Source organism: Spermophilus citellus (genome assembly GCF_964194105.1).
Source record: "Spermophilus citellus genome assembly, chromosome: 3".
NCBI classification, from domain to species: domain Eukaryota; kingdom Metazoa; phylum Chordata; class Mammalia; order Rodentia; family Sciuridae; genus Spermophilus; species Spermophilus citellus.
This window is the reverse complement of record NC_138184.1, coordinates 86035673-86054114: the sequence shown is the minus strand read 5'-3', so window position 1 is coordinate 86054114 and position 18442 is coordinate 86035673. Positions and strand designations below refer to the sequence as shown.

General features: G+C 39.5%; 1 protein-coding gene across 1 annotated transcript in view; it reads right to left on the bottom strand.

Moving 5' to 3' along the window:
* Window positions 1–18442, bottom strand: part of FBXW8 (F-box and WD repeat domain containing 8) — a 113818-nt gene that overhangs the window by 35311 nt on the left and 60065 nt on the right. The window contains exons 6-7 of the mRNA XM_081287984.1: window positions 7326–7522; window positions 3648–3854 (exon numbers count right to left, since the gene is read on the bottom strand). Of these exons, the coding sequence (XP_081144110.1) occupies window positions 3648–3854; window positions 7326–7522 (404 nt within the window). The remainder of the gene's footprint in view (window positions 1–3647; window positions 3855–7325; window positions 7523–18442) is intronic.

Genomic DNA, 18442 nt, shown 5'->3' with positions numbered 1-18442 from the left:
GCTAGACTCACAAGCCTTTCTCTAGAGATTAAGCAGACAAGCTTTTGCTAAATTACTTTGTTTCTTCTCCTTAGAAAACTTTTGTTTATTAACAGAGCTTGCTTGGTTGCTTGACAAGTACCAGTTTGTGAAAATCTGTGTGTAATGCTGTTTTAACACTCCAATGCCAGGAACACACTGGTGCTCAGTGAGTATTATGATGCATACACAACAGACTGGCCAGTAGCATACATGACTGGGTAGGTCTGAACCATTATTACTCGATGCTCATGCAACTGTGGTGCCTATAACATGCTAATGTGGTCAGCATATGGTGCAAGGACATTTTCTACCTAACAGTTACCACCACCTCTGGAGTGCTTCTACAGTTAGGGAGAGCTAGGTTCTTGGCTAAAATTCTATTTCAGCATTTGCTTTTACTATCTACTTTTATCACAGTTATAATCAATAATGCACTACAGCTAAACCCCAGTTCTGTATCAGGTACAAACAAAGATAAACTAAACCCTCTGTTCTCACAAAGCATTCATGTGAATCCTAGATATACAGGCCAGAGGCACAGACACAAACCCCAGTGTATCCATGGCTCCAGGCAAACTCCACTGCTAATTGTCTCTCACCAACCTCATAAAATGTGCCCAACTCATGTTGCCAGGCAGAAGCACAGACATAGCCAAAACATGGTAGTCACAAGCAAAACGACTCTGAGCCTTACACATGAGACTATTTGGGAATTATGACATTACATTATAGAATAGCAGGATGACACTAAAATTTCACAGAGCCACCCGTTACATGGCTTAACTCACATGGAAACTGTACCCCACAATGCTTAAAAAATATAAGTTTTTTTCTGAGGAAGCAGAATATCTATTAGAGTCAAGCAGATGGAAAGTGATATAGAGGAAGCTTTGCATCCATCTTGCTCTGGAACGGGTGGCATTCATGTTGGAGACTCATCTCAACACAAAACTCTTATCAGCCAATCACTCACGCAAGGATCTGGAGTTTGGTGTTGTGCTCACAAAACATTTGGATGATTAAATGCTACTGACAGTTTTCCAGTTGATATTTTAAAACATTCTATACAAAAACTTTCTGCCACTCCTAATTTTAAAACAACAATGAAAAATATCAGGTAGTAAGTTATTTGAAAAGGAGAATAGGAGGGAAAAAGAGGAAAGATCATGAATTGAAATCAATTTTCATGCATGTATGAGTTTGTCAGGTTGAACCCAACTACTCTGTGTAATTATAAAGCTCTAATTTTTTTTAAAAAAAAGTTATTTGAGAGACTACATAATTTTATTTTATTTTTTTAATATTTATTTTTTTTAGTTTTTTAGGTGGAACCAATATCTTTATTTTATTTTCATGTGGTGCTGAGGATCGAACCCAGTGCCTCCCACATGCCAGGTGAGTGTGCTGCCACATCCCCAGCCCGGAGAGACTACATAATTTTAAACATGAATTTTATTAAAATTAATGTATTAGCCAAGTGATCTCATAATCAATGATTTGAAATAGGCTGAAAATTTTGAGAGTCATCAAAAACAAAAATAAAAACAACAACAAAAAACACCTGCTTACATCTGTATCTAAAGGATCCTTCCAGAGATGTGAATGTAGCTCAGACAGTGTGCCTAGTACCCTCGAGGCCTGGGGTCTGATCCCCAGCACTGAAAATAAAAGGAAGGGAATCCTTCCAGTCCAATTTTATGCTGAACTATCCCTTTAACATTGAGTTTCTCAAATCTATCCACTACAATTGTCTCTTTATAGTAATAAATCCATTCAATAGGACCTGCTGGATAAAAAATTTATTAAAAGTTTGAAAAGGGGTTGGGGGTGTAGTCAGTCCACGCTTAGCATATGGGAAGCCATGGGTTCCATTCCCAGCACCACACACACACACACAAAAATTAAACTGGATTGAAAATATGAAAAAATTAGGCTAGGGGTATAGCTCAGTGATAGAACTCTCACCTAGCATGTATGAGGCCCTTCGTTTGATCCCCAGTATCACAATTTAAACAATATAAAAAAGGCCTTTCAAAAATATATATGAAAAATTTAAAAATAGTCTCTTTCTCAATAAGTGAGCTTACCAGGATCAGAAAATAAAGTCCAGAGCATAAAAAAGGAAACTGCCTTAGAACTCCAATTCTTGCTCCTTCCCTCTTCACAGGAAGATGAAACTCAGGAGTTTTGGCACCGCGGACTTCCCAGCCACAGTGCATCAGATCTGCTCCAGCTCAACAGGCTGACCAAAGCACCGAGGGCAGCCTCCTCACAGAGATTTCAGTATGCCACACATATTTTCTCAGTCTTCTGGGGTGAAGAATATGTGATTAGAATTCAGGATGCTTCAATTCTTGAGTACTGACTAAGCTGTAAAAATAGGGGCACGTACATAAATGACCTTACAGGTTAAATACAAAGGATGTGAAAATCACCACCAGAGACCAGAGTCCAACTGAATGGTAAAAATAACTAGTCAGCACACAGGGATAATTAACACTCTCCTGTGCTAGGGACTGCTGCTTAAAAGCTTCACATGTATCTTTTCATTTAGTCCTGCAACAATGGAACTCCATTTTATAAATGAGGAAACCAGCATAAAGAGGGTAAGCAACCTGCCCAAAGTCACACTAGGTAGTAGGCGAGAGAGCGGAGCTGTGCATGTACAGAACCTCGTTTTTTCTGTATTCACATACTGCAATGTGGAAAGGAGTCTCCTTCCTTAGGAGAAGTCCGCTGCCAAAGGAGTCCTTGGCTTCAGATGTTCCTTCCCAGGAATTCTACCAACTGCCAGCCATGATGGGAGCAGACAAATTGGAAGAAACACAAAACCAAACAAAAACTTCATTTCTTTCTCCCCGATCCCACAAAAGCAGAGTTCTATAAATCAGCTTGGTCTACAGTCAGAATAGTAAAAAACAATGGAATAATGAAATTTAGTCATCATTCAAAGAATTTCAACTAAAAATGTGTCTCTCTGTGTCTCATTCAAAGAGTACCAGAAGATAGTTTGATACCCTGTTGGTGAGGATGTAAATTTTGATGCAACCTTTCTAAAGTGCAATTTGGCAATGTCCGTCCACATCTCAATGCACATCCTACAGATACACCACACAGGATTGTTTTCAAATTGCAACATGCTGTGCAGCATTGCCAGTGACAGCCAAAACAATGAAAGCAAGGGAAAGGCTAAGCAGCCTGTGGACCGTGAACACACACTGGATCTGGGTAAGAGAGCCTAGTATACTGGAACATGAAATGCTCTCTGAGGCATGGTAATGAGTGAAAACACTGGATACAGAATAGCATGAATATTATCAATACTATGATCTCATTCCTACAGATATGTTTTTAGTAAGCAAATGTACCTATCTATGAATTAAACTTCACTATAAGAATATCAAAAAATTACTAATGGTTTCTTCAGTGCAGTGGGGTTGAAAAAAGGGAAAAGAAAGGAAATAATCACTTTTCACTTTGTATCTTTGGAAGTGCTTGAATTTTTTTCCTAAGCGGATATATTGCCCTAATACATCTGAAAAGAAATAAGATCAGCTTTAATTTTTAATTGCTTTATGAAAAATAAAATCTGTCTTGCTTTTTGTTAATCGTGCATCTTTCTGTACCTTGTTTCCTTCATACACCCATCCTAGACTCTTTACGCCAAAAGCCACCTGGTTGGCTGAGACATCTAAACATGTGACAGGCTGGCCGTAGACATAATGGAGGGTTCTGGCTGAGTCTTCAGCTTTTAGCAGGTATACCAGGTCTCCAGCAGTGGCCACTGCCACAGGGTACCTTCCAGTATCTGGAACTATTTCAAGGTAGTCAACCTGTTAAAGGATAAGAGTTGTTTAGTCCTACAATGTCCTCCAACATGGTCAAAAATAGCAAATTTTTCTATACATCAGTAAGAAGACCAGCAACCCAACAGAAAAAGACAAGCAAAGGGACTGTTTACAGAAATGAAACACCATTTTTAAAAAAATATTTTTTTAGTTGTAGATGGACCCATTTATTTATTTATTTATTTACTTTTATGTGGTGCTGAGGATGGAACCTAGTGCCTCACATGTGCTAAGCCAATGCTCTACCACTCAGCCCCACAAACAATTTTTGCTCAAATGAAATGATATTCATAGTGAAAGATACACAATACACCCCTGAAAAGTAAAACACAAGAGTGAAATCTCATTGAAAACTCATTTTTCACCTGTTATATCAGTGAAGATCAGTAAGTCTGAGAACACATTGGGTTGGGACACTCATGTTTATGGTTACCACTTGCTATTGGTGGGGATAAAATCTGGTCCAGCTCATCAAAGGAAATCTGACAATTCTTCCAAAATGTCAAATGAACACACTCTCACACCCAGCAAGTCCATTTCTGAGAATGTATTGTAAATAAACCCATATGCAAAACAATTGTGGGCAATGTTATTCATTGCAGTGCTATTTTGTCATAGCTAAAAACTGGAAAAGTTTCAACATTCACTACCAAAAGACTAATTAAATAACTTAAAATACATCTATATATTGAGATACCATGCAGTCACAGAAGAAAGCATGAAGATATTTTTATAAACTGATATAAATGGGATACCTCCAAGATAAATTTGAGGGAGAAAGTAAGGATGCAAGCAAGGTAAGAGGATTTCCAGTGTGCTAATGTGTGTAAAAGACGGGGACAGAGAAGTATACAATGCATGAACCTTCCCACAATGCTTTCCTTCAGGGAGGGAAATGGGCTGTGAGACTAGGTGCCAAGGGGACTGCCCACTGTTAGTGTTTCCCAATGTGTCTTTTGAATTCTGAACTGTGAGGGTATACTAGCTATTTGAAACAAAACAAAATATATTTTTATTTTTGTACAAGAAACTAAGAAAATAAATTCATTCAGTGCAAAATTAACAAAATCATATTTTAACAAATTTGTGTAAATGCCATAAATATGTTACAAAAAGGTTAAAAAAGATTATCTGAGTTAACTGCTATCACCCAGTTTCCATGTCAGGCAACGATTCCAAATGATTCCATTTGGCCATCTAGGGGTAGGAAGCCAGCATTTCAGTACTCCAGACTATACTAGACTACACTAGATTACACTAGTGCTGGCGCCTTCTCTAATTTGCACAGGATGAGGAAACTTTAAAAAATTATTTGCTTTCTTCTATTCTTGAGGGGCACATTTCTTTCTAGTGCAGTTCACACCAAGTTTTCCCTCCTCGAATAAATTATGAGAGCATGGGTGCTGAAGGTGAGACACACTGTGTAATTATGAAAATCCACGGTGTAAAAGAACAGCACTGCCCTGACAGCATGCCAAATGAGTTCAAAATCCTGAATTCTGAAGACTGTCCAGAGGAGCTTGAAAGACAGTAAACATCCGGGTCACTCTACTAATCCTTGGGCTCAACCATGTAAGTAGCAGCCCAACACCCTGAGCCATGGGTCCATCACAAAGGACGGATGCTCCAGGCTAACACTGCAAACCTGGGAACACTGCCACTGCTATTCAGGAAGCATGTCTGGGGAAAAAGAAAACGTTCAGCTTTCTGGGCTGGGGAGTACTTTTTCTAGGGATACCCAGCACATCCTGTGGCACCTCCTTACCCAGGGTAAGAAATAGACATAAAAATGTATTATAACACACACCTCCAACAATGCTTCATCTCTTTTCTAAAACTCATTCCTCATTTTCCTAAAGTGGACATTCCAAGTCCAGCCATTTAACTTCATCTTGATGTTGGATTTTTGACAGACCAAAAGGCTCAGATTGACAGTGGTTGTGCCATTTGCTGGGAGCTGTAAAGTACTTCAAAAAGCTTCCAGTCTATGCCAGGACACCTTATTGCCAAGGCAGGATTTATACCTTATAGGGGGATTCGCATTTTTTTTTTTTAAATCAGGAATTGAATCCAGAGGCACTTAACCAATAAGTCACATCCCCAGCCCATTTTATTTTTTATTTAGAGATAGGGTCTCATTAAGTTGCTTATGGCCTTGCTAAGTTGCTGAGACTGGCTTTGAGCTTAGGATCCTCTTGCCCCAGACTCCCAAGCCACTGGGATTACAGGTATGTGCCACTGTGCCCGGCTTGAATCTTAAATAATCATCTTAGTTCATATAATTATTGCTGGTCTATAGTGTCCTTCAGTCAGAGACAAAATAATAAGCACTGTGGTAGTTTACATAATAAAGAGAGAGATTGTACTTTCATTTTTAAAAATAAAACCCCAAAGATAAGATGACAGCATCAGGCAGGTTGCAGGGAATACTACTCCAAACTGCAGAGACCTAATCCTTTTTTGAGTGGGTGGGGGGCTGGTACCAGATATTGAGCTCAGGGACATTAACCCTTGAAGGGACAAGAAGTCTGAGGAAGTGAAATATTAATGCCTTGGCTTTTAAGTTATTCAAATTTAACAAGATTTCTACCAGAGAGAAAATTGAGAGAGATTAAGGGCTGGTTCTAGGTTAGGCCATCAATTCATTATTCAATGTTGGCTTTTCTGTGCACTCTCCCAATTAGTGCCAAAATCCAGTTTGTTTACATTAAATCCAAATTCAGCACGGATACTTCCTTCCCACAAAATCATCTCCATACAAAATCATATTCTCATACAAGTGCACTCTGAAATAAGTTCTATGTAAAGATTCCTTAGCTGGCTCAGCTTCATATGTGGCATCCTGGAACATGGCTACCCAATTAACACTGACTCAAATCTATTTTCACTCAAGAGTTGCTCTTAATCCCAGGTTTGACAACCTGAGGACAAAGAAAGAGTAGGATGAAAACCTTCCTTCCATATGGACCTGGACAGCACTGTTGAACTCATTTTCACTTCTGCATTCAGCCAGAAACTGATCTCAGACTTCCAGGGGTGAGCAGAAGTCTACCATTTTAGCCTAGAGGAGTGTGAGGACCACAGTGATGAGAAACTCTGGCCCTGAAATCAGTCCTAAGGTTGGCATATTTTGGGTTTTCTTTCTGCAGTACTGGATCAAATTCAGGGCCTCCCACAGGCTAGACAAGTGTGCTACCACTAATCCAGGCGGCCCAGCCCTGAGATTTAAACCACAACTTCTTAGCTCTGGGGCTAGGCAATTCACCTTAAGCCTCTCCTGGATTCTGGGTAAATGGAGAAGATAATACCAACTATTTTGCAGGCTGACATGAGACTTATGGAAATAGGAGCCTACAGGAAGCCCCGGGTGAACAGGAGCTGCCACCATCCTATTTGTTTATAGTAGACCCAGAGATTCCAAGAAGAGAAAACAAGTTCACCAGAATAAAAGCTTACCAGTTTCTGAACTTCAAATTCTGCAGCGATCTGCCAGTACCCCTCTTCATTGGGATACAACATCACAACATCAAAAGCGGAAGCTGTGGCAACTGTGGCATCGTCCTTGCTGAGGGCTAGCGCCTGTATTCTTGCATCATGCTCAAAATGATGAATAGGATACTTCCCAGTCCTCAAGTCCCAAATATTAAGAAATCCTAGGTAGAAAGAAACCATGCAGGTAACAACTTTAAATTCACTTAGTATGTATGATCTTATAAGAATCATACAATCATTTTATTTTTCAAAATTCAACAAGAAATAATTGCACAGACATAACAGAGTCTACAGCTATTTGGTTGAATCCAGCTCCACTACTTGCTGACTGTAGGATCTGGAGGAGTTACTCCTTAGTTGTGAGTCTCTTTCTCCACCTGTAAAACTAAAGGTAACATTACTTACTGCACAGGACTGCTGGGCTTAGGAGACCAACTGTATAAAATGCTGAGGACGGGCCATTCCTAGTTATCTCCAATTTGTATGCATCCTATAGTGCTGCTGTGTGTAAGTGTATTTAATCTACCAATAATGCTAATTTCCTTTCTATTGCTCATCCACAAATCCAGTCCCATTTCCTGTAACTTCCTATTGCCTAGAATAAAGCTCTTCATTTTTTTCTCTTTCCAATCTATCTTCCCATCACCCTTTGCTCTTGCCTTGAATTTGGTCTCTGAACTATAAATTTTAGGTTCTTACTGTAAACTATCATTCAGCTCACATAAAGTTAAAAGAAAGTAATACATCTGGGCCACTTTGCAAGACTTTCAAACCGTCAGTAGCCTAAGCAGGTGAGCACACAAAAGCAGAGCTTTCCTCAAGCTCAGCATTAGAATATAAGACAGTGTGTTCTCTAAGGAGATGCAGATCCCGAAAGGCTCCACTGAACGACGCATTCCCCTGATGAATATTTTGCCAAATTCTCTCCATTCTGACTCAGAGGGAAAAGCTGTGCCACAGGAAATGCCCATAGTTTGCCCATTAGATAGGAGCTGGGCTCTCCCAGTCCAGGAAGTGCTGTCTTCACAGGGGGCTCTCGCAAATGCTCTGCACTGCATGTGTCTGCATGTGCTTTGAGACATTTCCACCAACAGTCAAGAGAAATAAAAGCTGCTACTTGCATGGAGCTTTCAAGGGTCCAGACTCCTTGTCTCCTCTCAGGGAGGCACATCAAGAACTCACTTTGTGTAAGAGAAGAAACAGAAGCTAAGCTGAAATTCAACTAGAGAGGTGCAGGATGAGTGGCTATGTTTACAAGTTCATGAAATAACAAGGAGCGTGCTGAATAACTGCCATACACCAACAAACTCACCCCGTTCTGCCAAGCATGGAGGCTGTTGAGCCACAGCTCACTCTAAGCACACATGGAGTTTATCTATAAACACATTTTTCACTATTGATTAAGTATTTTGGTTTTGTTGGCATCATTTTTCCAAGAGAACTGAAAGAACTGGATGCAACAAAATACACTTCACCCCCCAAAGTTGAGTTTCACAGAGCTATCTTGAGAAGGACTTTTTTGGGTTTTTTTATTTATTTTGGTACCAGGGATTGAACCCAGGGGTGCTTAACCAGCCAGCCATATCCACAGCCCTTTTTAATATTTTATTAGAGACAGGGTCTCATTGAATTGCTTAGGGCCTTGTTAAGTTGCTGAGGCTAGCTCTGAACTTATGATCCTCCTGCCTCAGCCTCCCAAGCTACTGGGATTACAGGCATATGACACTGCACCCGGATAAGGACCTTTTTAGGGCTGGGGCTGGGGCTCAGTAGTAGAGCACTTGCCTAGCATGTGTGAGGCCCTGGGTTCAATCCTCAGCACTACATAAAAGTAAATACATAGAATAAAGGTATTGTGAAAAAAAATTCTTAAAAAAACAAAAAAAGGACCTTTTTAGATAAAAATATATTCCAGGGCTCCATGAATTTAATGGCAATACAGTTCTCCAACATCCCTTTTAATGCCTAAGCATTAAGGACTGGTATTGCTTTTTGAAGAACTGACCCTTTATGATAAAGCAATACCCCTCAGTACCCCTGGTTATAATTTTTTCTGTGAAATCCACTTTTTCTGTACTTACTAAAACCACTCCAGCTTTCTTCTGGTTACTGTTGGCAGCTGGATCTTCACCTTTTTACTCTGCCTCATGTCTTCAAAGTGGGTTTCTTATAGACAGTAAATAGTCTTGCTGTTAGCTGGGGTGTTTAGATTATTTAGTATACTTAATGTGATTATGATGAGGTTGGGCTTAATCTACCACTTTGCTATTTGTATTCTGTTTGTTTCTGTTTGTCCTGTCTGTTCTTTGCTACCTCCCCCCCCCCCACTCTCTCTTTTGATTGTTTGGGTTGAGTTTGCATTGATATTATTTTGATTCCTTTGTTGGCTTATGAGTCAAAATTCTTCATTGTGTTATTTTATTTATTACTTTAGCATTTTAAGATGCATGACTGACTAAGCACAGTCTCCCTTCAAGGGTATTTGCACCTCACAAAGTGGAGAACTTGACAGCAATATGCTTGCATTTCTCCCCTCCCAGCCTTTGTGCTCCTGGCATACTTTTTATTTCTGCATTATGTGATAAGCCTTGCATACACTGTTATTTTTGCATAAGCAGGCAATTATCGTTTAGACTGATTTAAATAATAAGAAAAAGAGCCATTTCTTTTTACCCACAAAATCACCACTTCTGGTGTTGTTCTACTTACATCAACATTATAAAATCCTGCAACTTCTGCAAGGTTTGCAATTTCCCTCTGAACTGTGTAGCTGGGTATGTGACCCAAAAGCACAGCTGCAAGAATGGGCACAGCAGCCGACAGAGAGGGATGTTTGAATGAAGGCTAATATTATAAATGGTCAACTTATTAGTAGTTAATCATGGCTACTTTTAAAACCTCAAAACTTCAGAGACTTAAACTGTGAATACTTGAATTATAAAAATATTCTATAATACTGTAGTTGATCATCATCCATGTTGATAATCAAAAAGGAATTAATGTAATAATGCATTCAACAAATATTTATTGAGCCCCTGCTTGGTGCCCATGCACTGCTGTAAGCACTGGGAATGCTGTAGTGAATCAGATAAAACAAAAAAGTCCCTGATTGCATACAACTGACATTCTAGTGGCATCTACAAAGTACCTCATCTGGGAGCACATAAAGATTAGAAGAATGTAGGGTTGGGGTTGTGGCTCAGTGGTAGAGCGCTTGCTTAGCATGTATGAGGCACTAGGTTCGATTCTCAGCACCATGTACAAATCAGTGAAAATAAAAAGTCCATCAACAACTAAAAAATATATTTAAAAAAGATTAGAAGAATGTGATCCCTATTCTCACAAAACACATACTAGAAGAAAACAAACATTTTAGTTACTAAAATGTAAAATTAAACACAACATAAAGTTTAACCTTCTGTCACAGTATCACTCCATTTTCAGGTCCCCAAAAATGGAGTGGCTAACTTTTCCAAAGACTTCAAGTTGAACTAGGTCCACATTCACTGCATGACTAAGGAAGAACTAGTCAATGCCTCTCAGAGCCAAAGAAATCTGCTTCTCAAATAGGTCTGTTTTAAACAAAATCTGATATAGATTCATTCAAAAGACCAAGTTTTCTCATACTGCAGACACAGCAATGAAGAGACTTGGCTTTGGACATCGTGTGGATTTATAAAAGTGGCAGAGTTATGTCCTTCTCTGCTCCCCACAGCAGTGAATTCTGAATGCTGAACAGGGCCTAACATCAGTGAAAGCTTGCTGGATGTTTGTCTCATGTTTCAGTAAGGGAGCATTTGGTTGTAAGAAACAGAATCCAGTGAAATTGGCTTAAACACATCAGGAAAACAGACCGAAAAGGTACAGCTGTCATATAGCCCAAGGGTAGGAAATGCAAGAGATCAGAACCAGAACAAGGAAGACACTGGAAACAAGGCAGAGCTTATCTTCAATTCTGACAGTTTCATTTTTTCTCTCTGCACAATCCAGCTTTCTCTTGTCCCTGAGTAGATGAAGAATAGTGGCTGTCCCCATTCCACAAGGTCTTCTACTCCGAGCCCACAAGTCTGAGTCCGAGTCCATGAAAGGTTTCCCCATCCCTTGTCCAATCAGCTGAGGCCAAAAGGCAACTCAAATCCTACATACCTGCCTTCCTCTAGAGGGGCTGCAAAGGGACTTCAAAGCAAGGAGACACCCCAAAGGTGTCTACCACACCCACCCTGCATATTACACCAAAGGAAAACAAGAAAAATCCTCAGCAAAGGCAAAGGGAGGTTCTAAGCAGCTTCTCGGTGATTTAAGAAGCAGGTATCAGTTACCATTTCCTGCACCAGCCATGATCTGCCAGGCATAAGCCTTAAGAGTCAAAGTTGATGACCCCCACTTTGCCTCACATCAGACTAGAAGGTGGAGCAGGTGTCGTTCTATGTTGAAATCTGATGTGGTGCTGGGATGAATGGTACTGCTCTCCTCCCAAGAAATATGAAAGGATGCAGACAAAGGAAACTGGGTCTTTCTAAGACTCTGAAAGAAGATAATGAGGACAGACCAAGGCCCCCCAAATTAGGTGGGGGCAGGGTCTGGCAGCCCCACCTGCTTCCTGAGCTCAGGACTCTCCACCTTGATGGAAAGGAAAGAAGACTTGACGGAAGGAACTCCAGTGGCCCTAGACTAGCAACAGCCATTAATGATGACATGAGTAATGAGGGCGGCTTTTGGAGGAAACATAAAGCTGCTCAGCAGCTGTGGATGGGCACCCATGCCAGTTTGCAGCACGCCTCTCCCACCTCCCAGAGGAGGCCAGCCAGAGTGTGGTAATGAAACTGCATATAGTGGAAATGGGATCTAAATGAGTTTAAACTGATTTATGTTAGCTTTTGTAAAGATTACTAGGTATCTGGAAAGTGCTACCACTGTGAAATAATGTTGACAATCCTTAAGACCTCTGCCTAATGGTACTTGCACAGAGTATTTATATTCCTCGTCATGGGAACAAGGACCATAATGGATACCATTTTTGTTTTATTAGGGATGCATATTTAAATTAATCTGCTATTTGCCTAAACAATTAGCTGCTTCTGTTTGTGTGCACAAAGCCAAAACTGCAATTAGGCTTCCATCAAAAAGATAAGTCCCAACTAAAACTGTCCCGGTGGAGCCATAAGAGCTCAGGGCACAACTTTCCAAAATTACTTTTTAGCATAATGGTAATTATGTTAATTGCTTGAAAGGTAAATAACCGCTGAACTGGTTTTGGAAAAAAACACAATTGGTATTGCCCCTCCCCTTTGATCTTTTCCATGCACCATAAAATTTAAAACAAGTTAACAGTTTAAAAAGTCAAATGCTGGTCACTTCTTGAACTACAGCTTGCTTGTGCCGTTTGGTGCCTTCTTGATTAGAACTCATTTTAGTTTTGAGTTCCTCTTTGTGAGCTTACACCTGAAGTTTGGTTTCAGTTTCATAATAGTTAAATAGACAGGATCAATTAACTGTGTTCAGAGACACAAATGAAGCTGAATGTTTATAAACACAGCTGGCAATCTCAATTTGCACCATGTAAGTAACAGTTACCCATAAGAAATTAAGCAGAAGTCAAAAGAAATCCTACAACAAGGGAAAGGCATTCTAACAAAAAGTGAAACTAAGCAACACAATTCACAATAGTTAAATTGTGGAGCCAACCCAGATGCCCTTCAGTAGATGAACGGATAGGGAAACTGTGGTATATATTCACAATGGAACATTACTCAGCATTTAAAGAGAATAAAATCATGGCATTTGCAGGTAAATGGATGGAGTTGGAGAATATCATGCTAAGTGAAGCAAGCCAATCCCAAAAAAATCAAAGGCCGAATTTTTCTTTGATATGAGGATGCTGACTCAGAATGGCGATGGGGGGGAGCATGAGAGGAATGGAGGAACTTTAGATAGGGCAAAGGGGAGGGAGGGGAAGGGAGGGGATAAGGGGGTAGGAATGTTGGTGGAATGAGTTAGACATCGGTACCCTAGTACATGTATGAAGACCTGAATGATGTGAAAATATTTTGTATACAATCAGTGACTTGAAAAATTGTGCTCTATATGTGTAATATGAAATGAATTGCATTCTGCGATCATATATAACAAATTTGAATAAATTTTTAAAAAAGTACCTCTCCATTCATCAATTCCTCACAACAGCACTTGAATTGTGGCCCAGAGACACAAAGGAAGTATAAAGTTTGAGAGGACAAAAAAAGTTTTGCTCTCATCGAAGAGGGGCCTGCCAATAGGAGAGTAATACCAGAGAAAACAAGGTCATGAAAAAGAGCTAAGCCATGAGGGTCGTGACAGGAAAAAGCTGAATGAAGTGCACTCTTGCCCAGATGCTGAGTGTTATCCTGGACAGGACAGCTACCACAGTGCTGAGGCTGGACTCTGCTGCCTACAGCAAACAAATAAATAGGAAGCATTCTAGAAACTGCATGTTAGATTATGATCTGAATGGGCTTAAGACCAGTGAAGGGACTGGTTAGGACATAAGCAAAGCAGAGACCAGATATGAGATCACCAAGCAGAAAGGGATGACAAAGCAAGAGGAAGGAAGGATGAATTCCATATTTAGTACCTCTCAAGTTCAAAACAGAAAGAACATCTGAGAAAGAATAAGAAATTAAGACACAGTAAACTGCAAAGGAGGCAAATGGTACACTGTGAGACTGTGGCAATAAGAATCAAAGGAAAAATGGATGGAGAAGCCAAAGATTCTGGACTGGCTCTTCTACAGAGGCAAGTACTGAGTAGGCAAATAACATTAAAGAGACACCACTGCACACACAGTCTCTGATGCCTTGTACTTGAACAAAGTAGAAGATATTCACCAGAGCGAATCAGGGACTGGTCAAAGCAGAGGCCACAGGGAAGAGACTGGGGAGTCCAGAGGGCTGGGGGACTGCTTGGTGGTGGGTAATAAGGGAGGACTTATTTTTCACCATGTACTCCTGGGTTATATTTTAATTCTTTCTATGTGTAATACTATGTAACAAATTATAAATTTGGGTATACAACTTTATAAGTAATAATTTCATCAGTGACTGGATTTTTTCCAATCATAATCTACATCACTTTAGAATCAACATTTAATTTTGGTGTACAAAAAATAAAATAAAACTCAAATTCTACCTATGGACCACTGATGATGGGTTTAGGTGAATTAGACTCCAAAGGAATCCAAAACATCACTGCCACCACCTCCCCTGGACCAAATGGGAGCAAGACATCCCTGCACAGGACATGGCCCAGGGCCAGCGTGCATTAAGCCTTAGACTCTGTTCCTTTTAAAATAGATTTTATTTCTACAAGGAAAGTATGTATATCATCAAAAAACACCCACGTGGTTGAGTAACACCACTATGCAATATTTAGAAACAAAATCTCAAAATAATGATGATTCCTAATGGATATACGGGAGTTTATCACACATTCACTTCAATTCTGTATGTTTTGAATTTTTCATAATAAAAGAATTTAAAAAAAATAACTTGAAGGGTTAACACTAAGAAGTAAAACTATATTAACTTGTGTTTTGTACATTTCCTTTCTACATGTATTTTACTGAGGATAGAACCCAGCGTCTTGCACATGGCTAGGCAAGTTCTCTACCACTGAGTTACATCCCCACATCCCCAGTGCCTTCCCCAGCCATTTTTTTTTTTTTTTATGAGGGCGGAGGATTAAACCCAGAGGTGCTTTACCCCTGAGTTATATTCCCAGCTCTTTCATTTTTTATTTCAAGACAGGGCCTCCTTAAGTTGCCCAGGGCCTTGCTAAATTGCTAGGACTAGTCTGGAATTTGTGATTCTCCTGCCTCACCCTCCCTAAAGCAGGGATTACAGGCATGAGCCACCTGGCCCTCCCCTTTTTTTCTTGACAAGTTTCCAAGTTAGTCTTGAAGTCACCAACTCAAGTATTCTCCTGTATCAGCCTTCTGAGTAGCTGGGACTAGAGGCATGTCCTTCCATACCTAGCTTACAAACGTTTTCAGTAGTCACATTGCCAAATAAGGGCCTTCTCAGATTTACCATGAAAATCCAAGATATTTGCAAACTTTAGAAATCCCAATTCAAATCTTCAAAAGATCTTGAAATTATACCTTTCAAGCAAAAGCATGAAGAAACTCTACATAAGATTCTTAGATTATAGCAAACTGCAGTTGGTTTTGAGTTACCTAAGGCAAATGAGAATCAGAACATTGAATCCACAGAGAATCTAATATCTCACTCAGGCATTCAGATTCAAATGCAAATTTCCCCAGGAAATGGGTGGTTTTGCCACAGGAACCCTGGATGTTTGGGATGGGGCTCTTGGGTTATAATCTATTACTGTCACCATATTTTATTGCTGACATTTTCTCTGCTTTGGCCATTGGTAGCCCAATTTAGTTGCACTGCCCCATCCCCGTCATTTTTTTTTTAAACCCTTATTTTCTGGTCCCACAAAGGTGTTCCACCTTGTACTTACCTGCCCCACCTCTGTTTCCTTTTGTTTAAACACTAATATTTAGAAACTCAAATCTGGGCACTAGTTGTACTCAGCATTACTAAGGTTGCATAATACTTTTAAAACATTTAAGAATTAGAATGAACAAATCCAGGTCCTCAGCTGAAAGGTCAAAAGTCAGGCTCAGACACTATCCTTTCTTGCTGGGCAAAAATGACTAACTTTTCTTTTTTTGTCTTTAAATGCAAACGTATATTTGATCACACCATTCATCAAATATAAACAATTAATGCAAAAAGTGTTGGGTGTGCTGGAACACCACAACTAGCATTCAGTGCACACTAATTAAACACTATAAGCAGATAAACAATTAATGCAAAAGTGTTGTGTATACTAGAGTACCCCAACTTGCTTTCATTGCTCATTAACTAAACACTATAAGCAAATCACAGAATCCTAGGGCAACCACAGTTCCAAAATACCTCCGATGCCACATGACTTCTCTTCCTTGTCTGGTGGTTCTCTCCAGCTGATGGCTGGACGTCAGGGAATGGTGGAGTAGGTCCAGGGATGGACAGCAAGGTCGCCAATCTCACTGATGGCCTTGTAACAAAACTCTTCAGTGTGGCAGGACCAGCAATTTAAATACAATTCCAAGTTGGTGGTGTATGCTGGTGATTGGTTACACCCAGTAAAAGTCAGCATCCATTGGTTATGTCCAGTGAGGTGATGTAATTGCACCTAGGCATGTTCCAAAAAGGACTAACTTTTCAAGAGTGACATCAACTATACTGCAAAAAGAACTCTTTTTTTTTTATTGGTTGCTCAAAACATTACAATGATCTTGACATATCATATATCATACATTTGTAAAAGAACTCTTCTTTTTTTTTTTGCCTTTCAAAAATCAAATCCGTTTTGCAGAGGTAAAATCTACATGCAAAAAAAAAAAAAAAGAAAGAAAGAAAGAAAAGAAAAAGAAAGTGAAAGCCATCCTGGTGGGCTGGGGATGTAGCTCAATGGTAGAGCACTTAACTAGCATGAGTGAGGTCCTGGGTTTGATCCCCAGCACCACACACACACAAAAATAAGTAAAACCATCAACTTTAAGTTGTAGTGGAGCTTACAAGGCTATAGATACTTGTTCATTCTCATCAAGTATCTATAGCCTTGTAAGCTCCACTACAATCATAACATAGAACACTGTGTCACCCAGAAAGTTCCCTTATACCCCTTTGTAATGAGTCCCTTCCCCTGGTCCCAGCCCCTGGTAACTGTCCCACTGTTTGCTGACATGGTTTGCTTCTTTGAGGACTTCAGATAAATGAAATTTTATATAGTGTATACTCCCCTGCAAGCAGCTTTTCTTTATTTAGCATAATGCTGCTGAGATGCATTACACGGTTGCATGGAGCAGTGTTCCACTGTGTGTCTACACCACAACATATTTATCCACTCACCAGCTGATACACATCTGAGTTGCTTTCAGTTTAGAAACATCATGGATAAATTTCTATCAACAATCAAGTACCTTAAGTTGTTATGTGAGTGTGTTTTCATTCACTGGGATAAATATAACAGTGAGACTGTTGAGTTATTGAGTTTATTTTTAATTTTATACAAAAATGCCAACTATTTTCTAAAGTGCTGTCCCTGATTTGCATTCCCACCAGCAAGGAATGGAAATACCATTTACTCCTGGGTCACCAAAACACTGGTATTATTAGTATTTTTAATTTAAGACATTACAGCAAGTGTGTGATGATGTTTCCTAGTGGTTTTAATTTGTACTTGTTCAATGACTAATGATTTTGAGCATCTTTTCATATACTTCTTGGCCATTCATATATCTTCTTTAGTAAAGTATCTATTCAAATCTTTTGCCATTTTTAATTGGTTGTTTGCTTATACTTAAGTTGTAAAAGCCCCCCCCCATATGTATTTTTATATATACATATACACATGCATATGTGTGTATATATATGTGTGTGTGTCTGTGTGTGTATGTGTGTGTATATAGTATATCTACATGATACATGCCATGTAGCAGATATGTCTTGCAAATACCGTCTGCCTGTCAATGGCTTGTCTTTTCATTTTCCTAGTGGTCTCTGAAGAGCAAAGGTTTTAAATCTTAATGAAATCTAACTTTTTTTTTTTTTCTATTTTGGCTTTTCGTGCCTGAAGAAATCTCTGCCCAGCTTAAGGTCACAGCGACTTTCTACTTTGTTTTCTTTTACAAGTTTTACACTTAGGGCTACAATCCATTTTGAGTTAACTAATATATGGCATGAAGGAGAGGGTCATTCTAGGGTTGGGAGGCATACATATACCCACTTGTTCCAACACCGTTTGTTGAAAAGATTAATTTCTTTGTTGAGTTACTGCATTTATAAAAACATCAGTGGGTGGGTCTCTCTTCTGTGCCTCTGTTGTACAGGTCTCTTCCAATGCCAGTAACACACTGTCCTGATTACTGTGGTTTACAGTAGATTTTCAAATGAGGGGGAAGAGTCCTTCAACATTGTACTTCTTTTCTCAAATTGTTTTCAGCTCTGTACATTTTTAGACTTTAAATTCTTTTTAGTCTTAAATTTTAG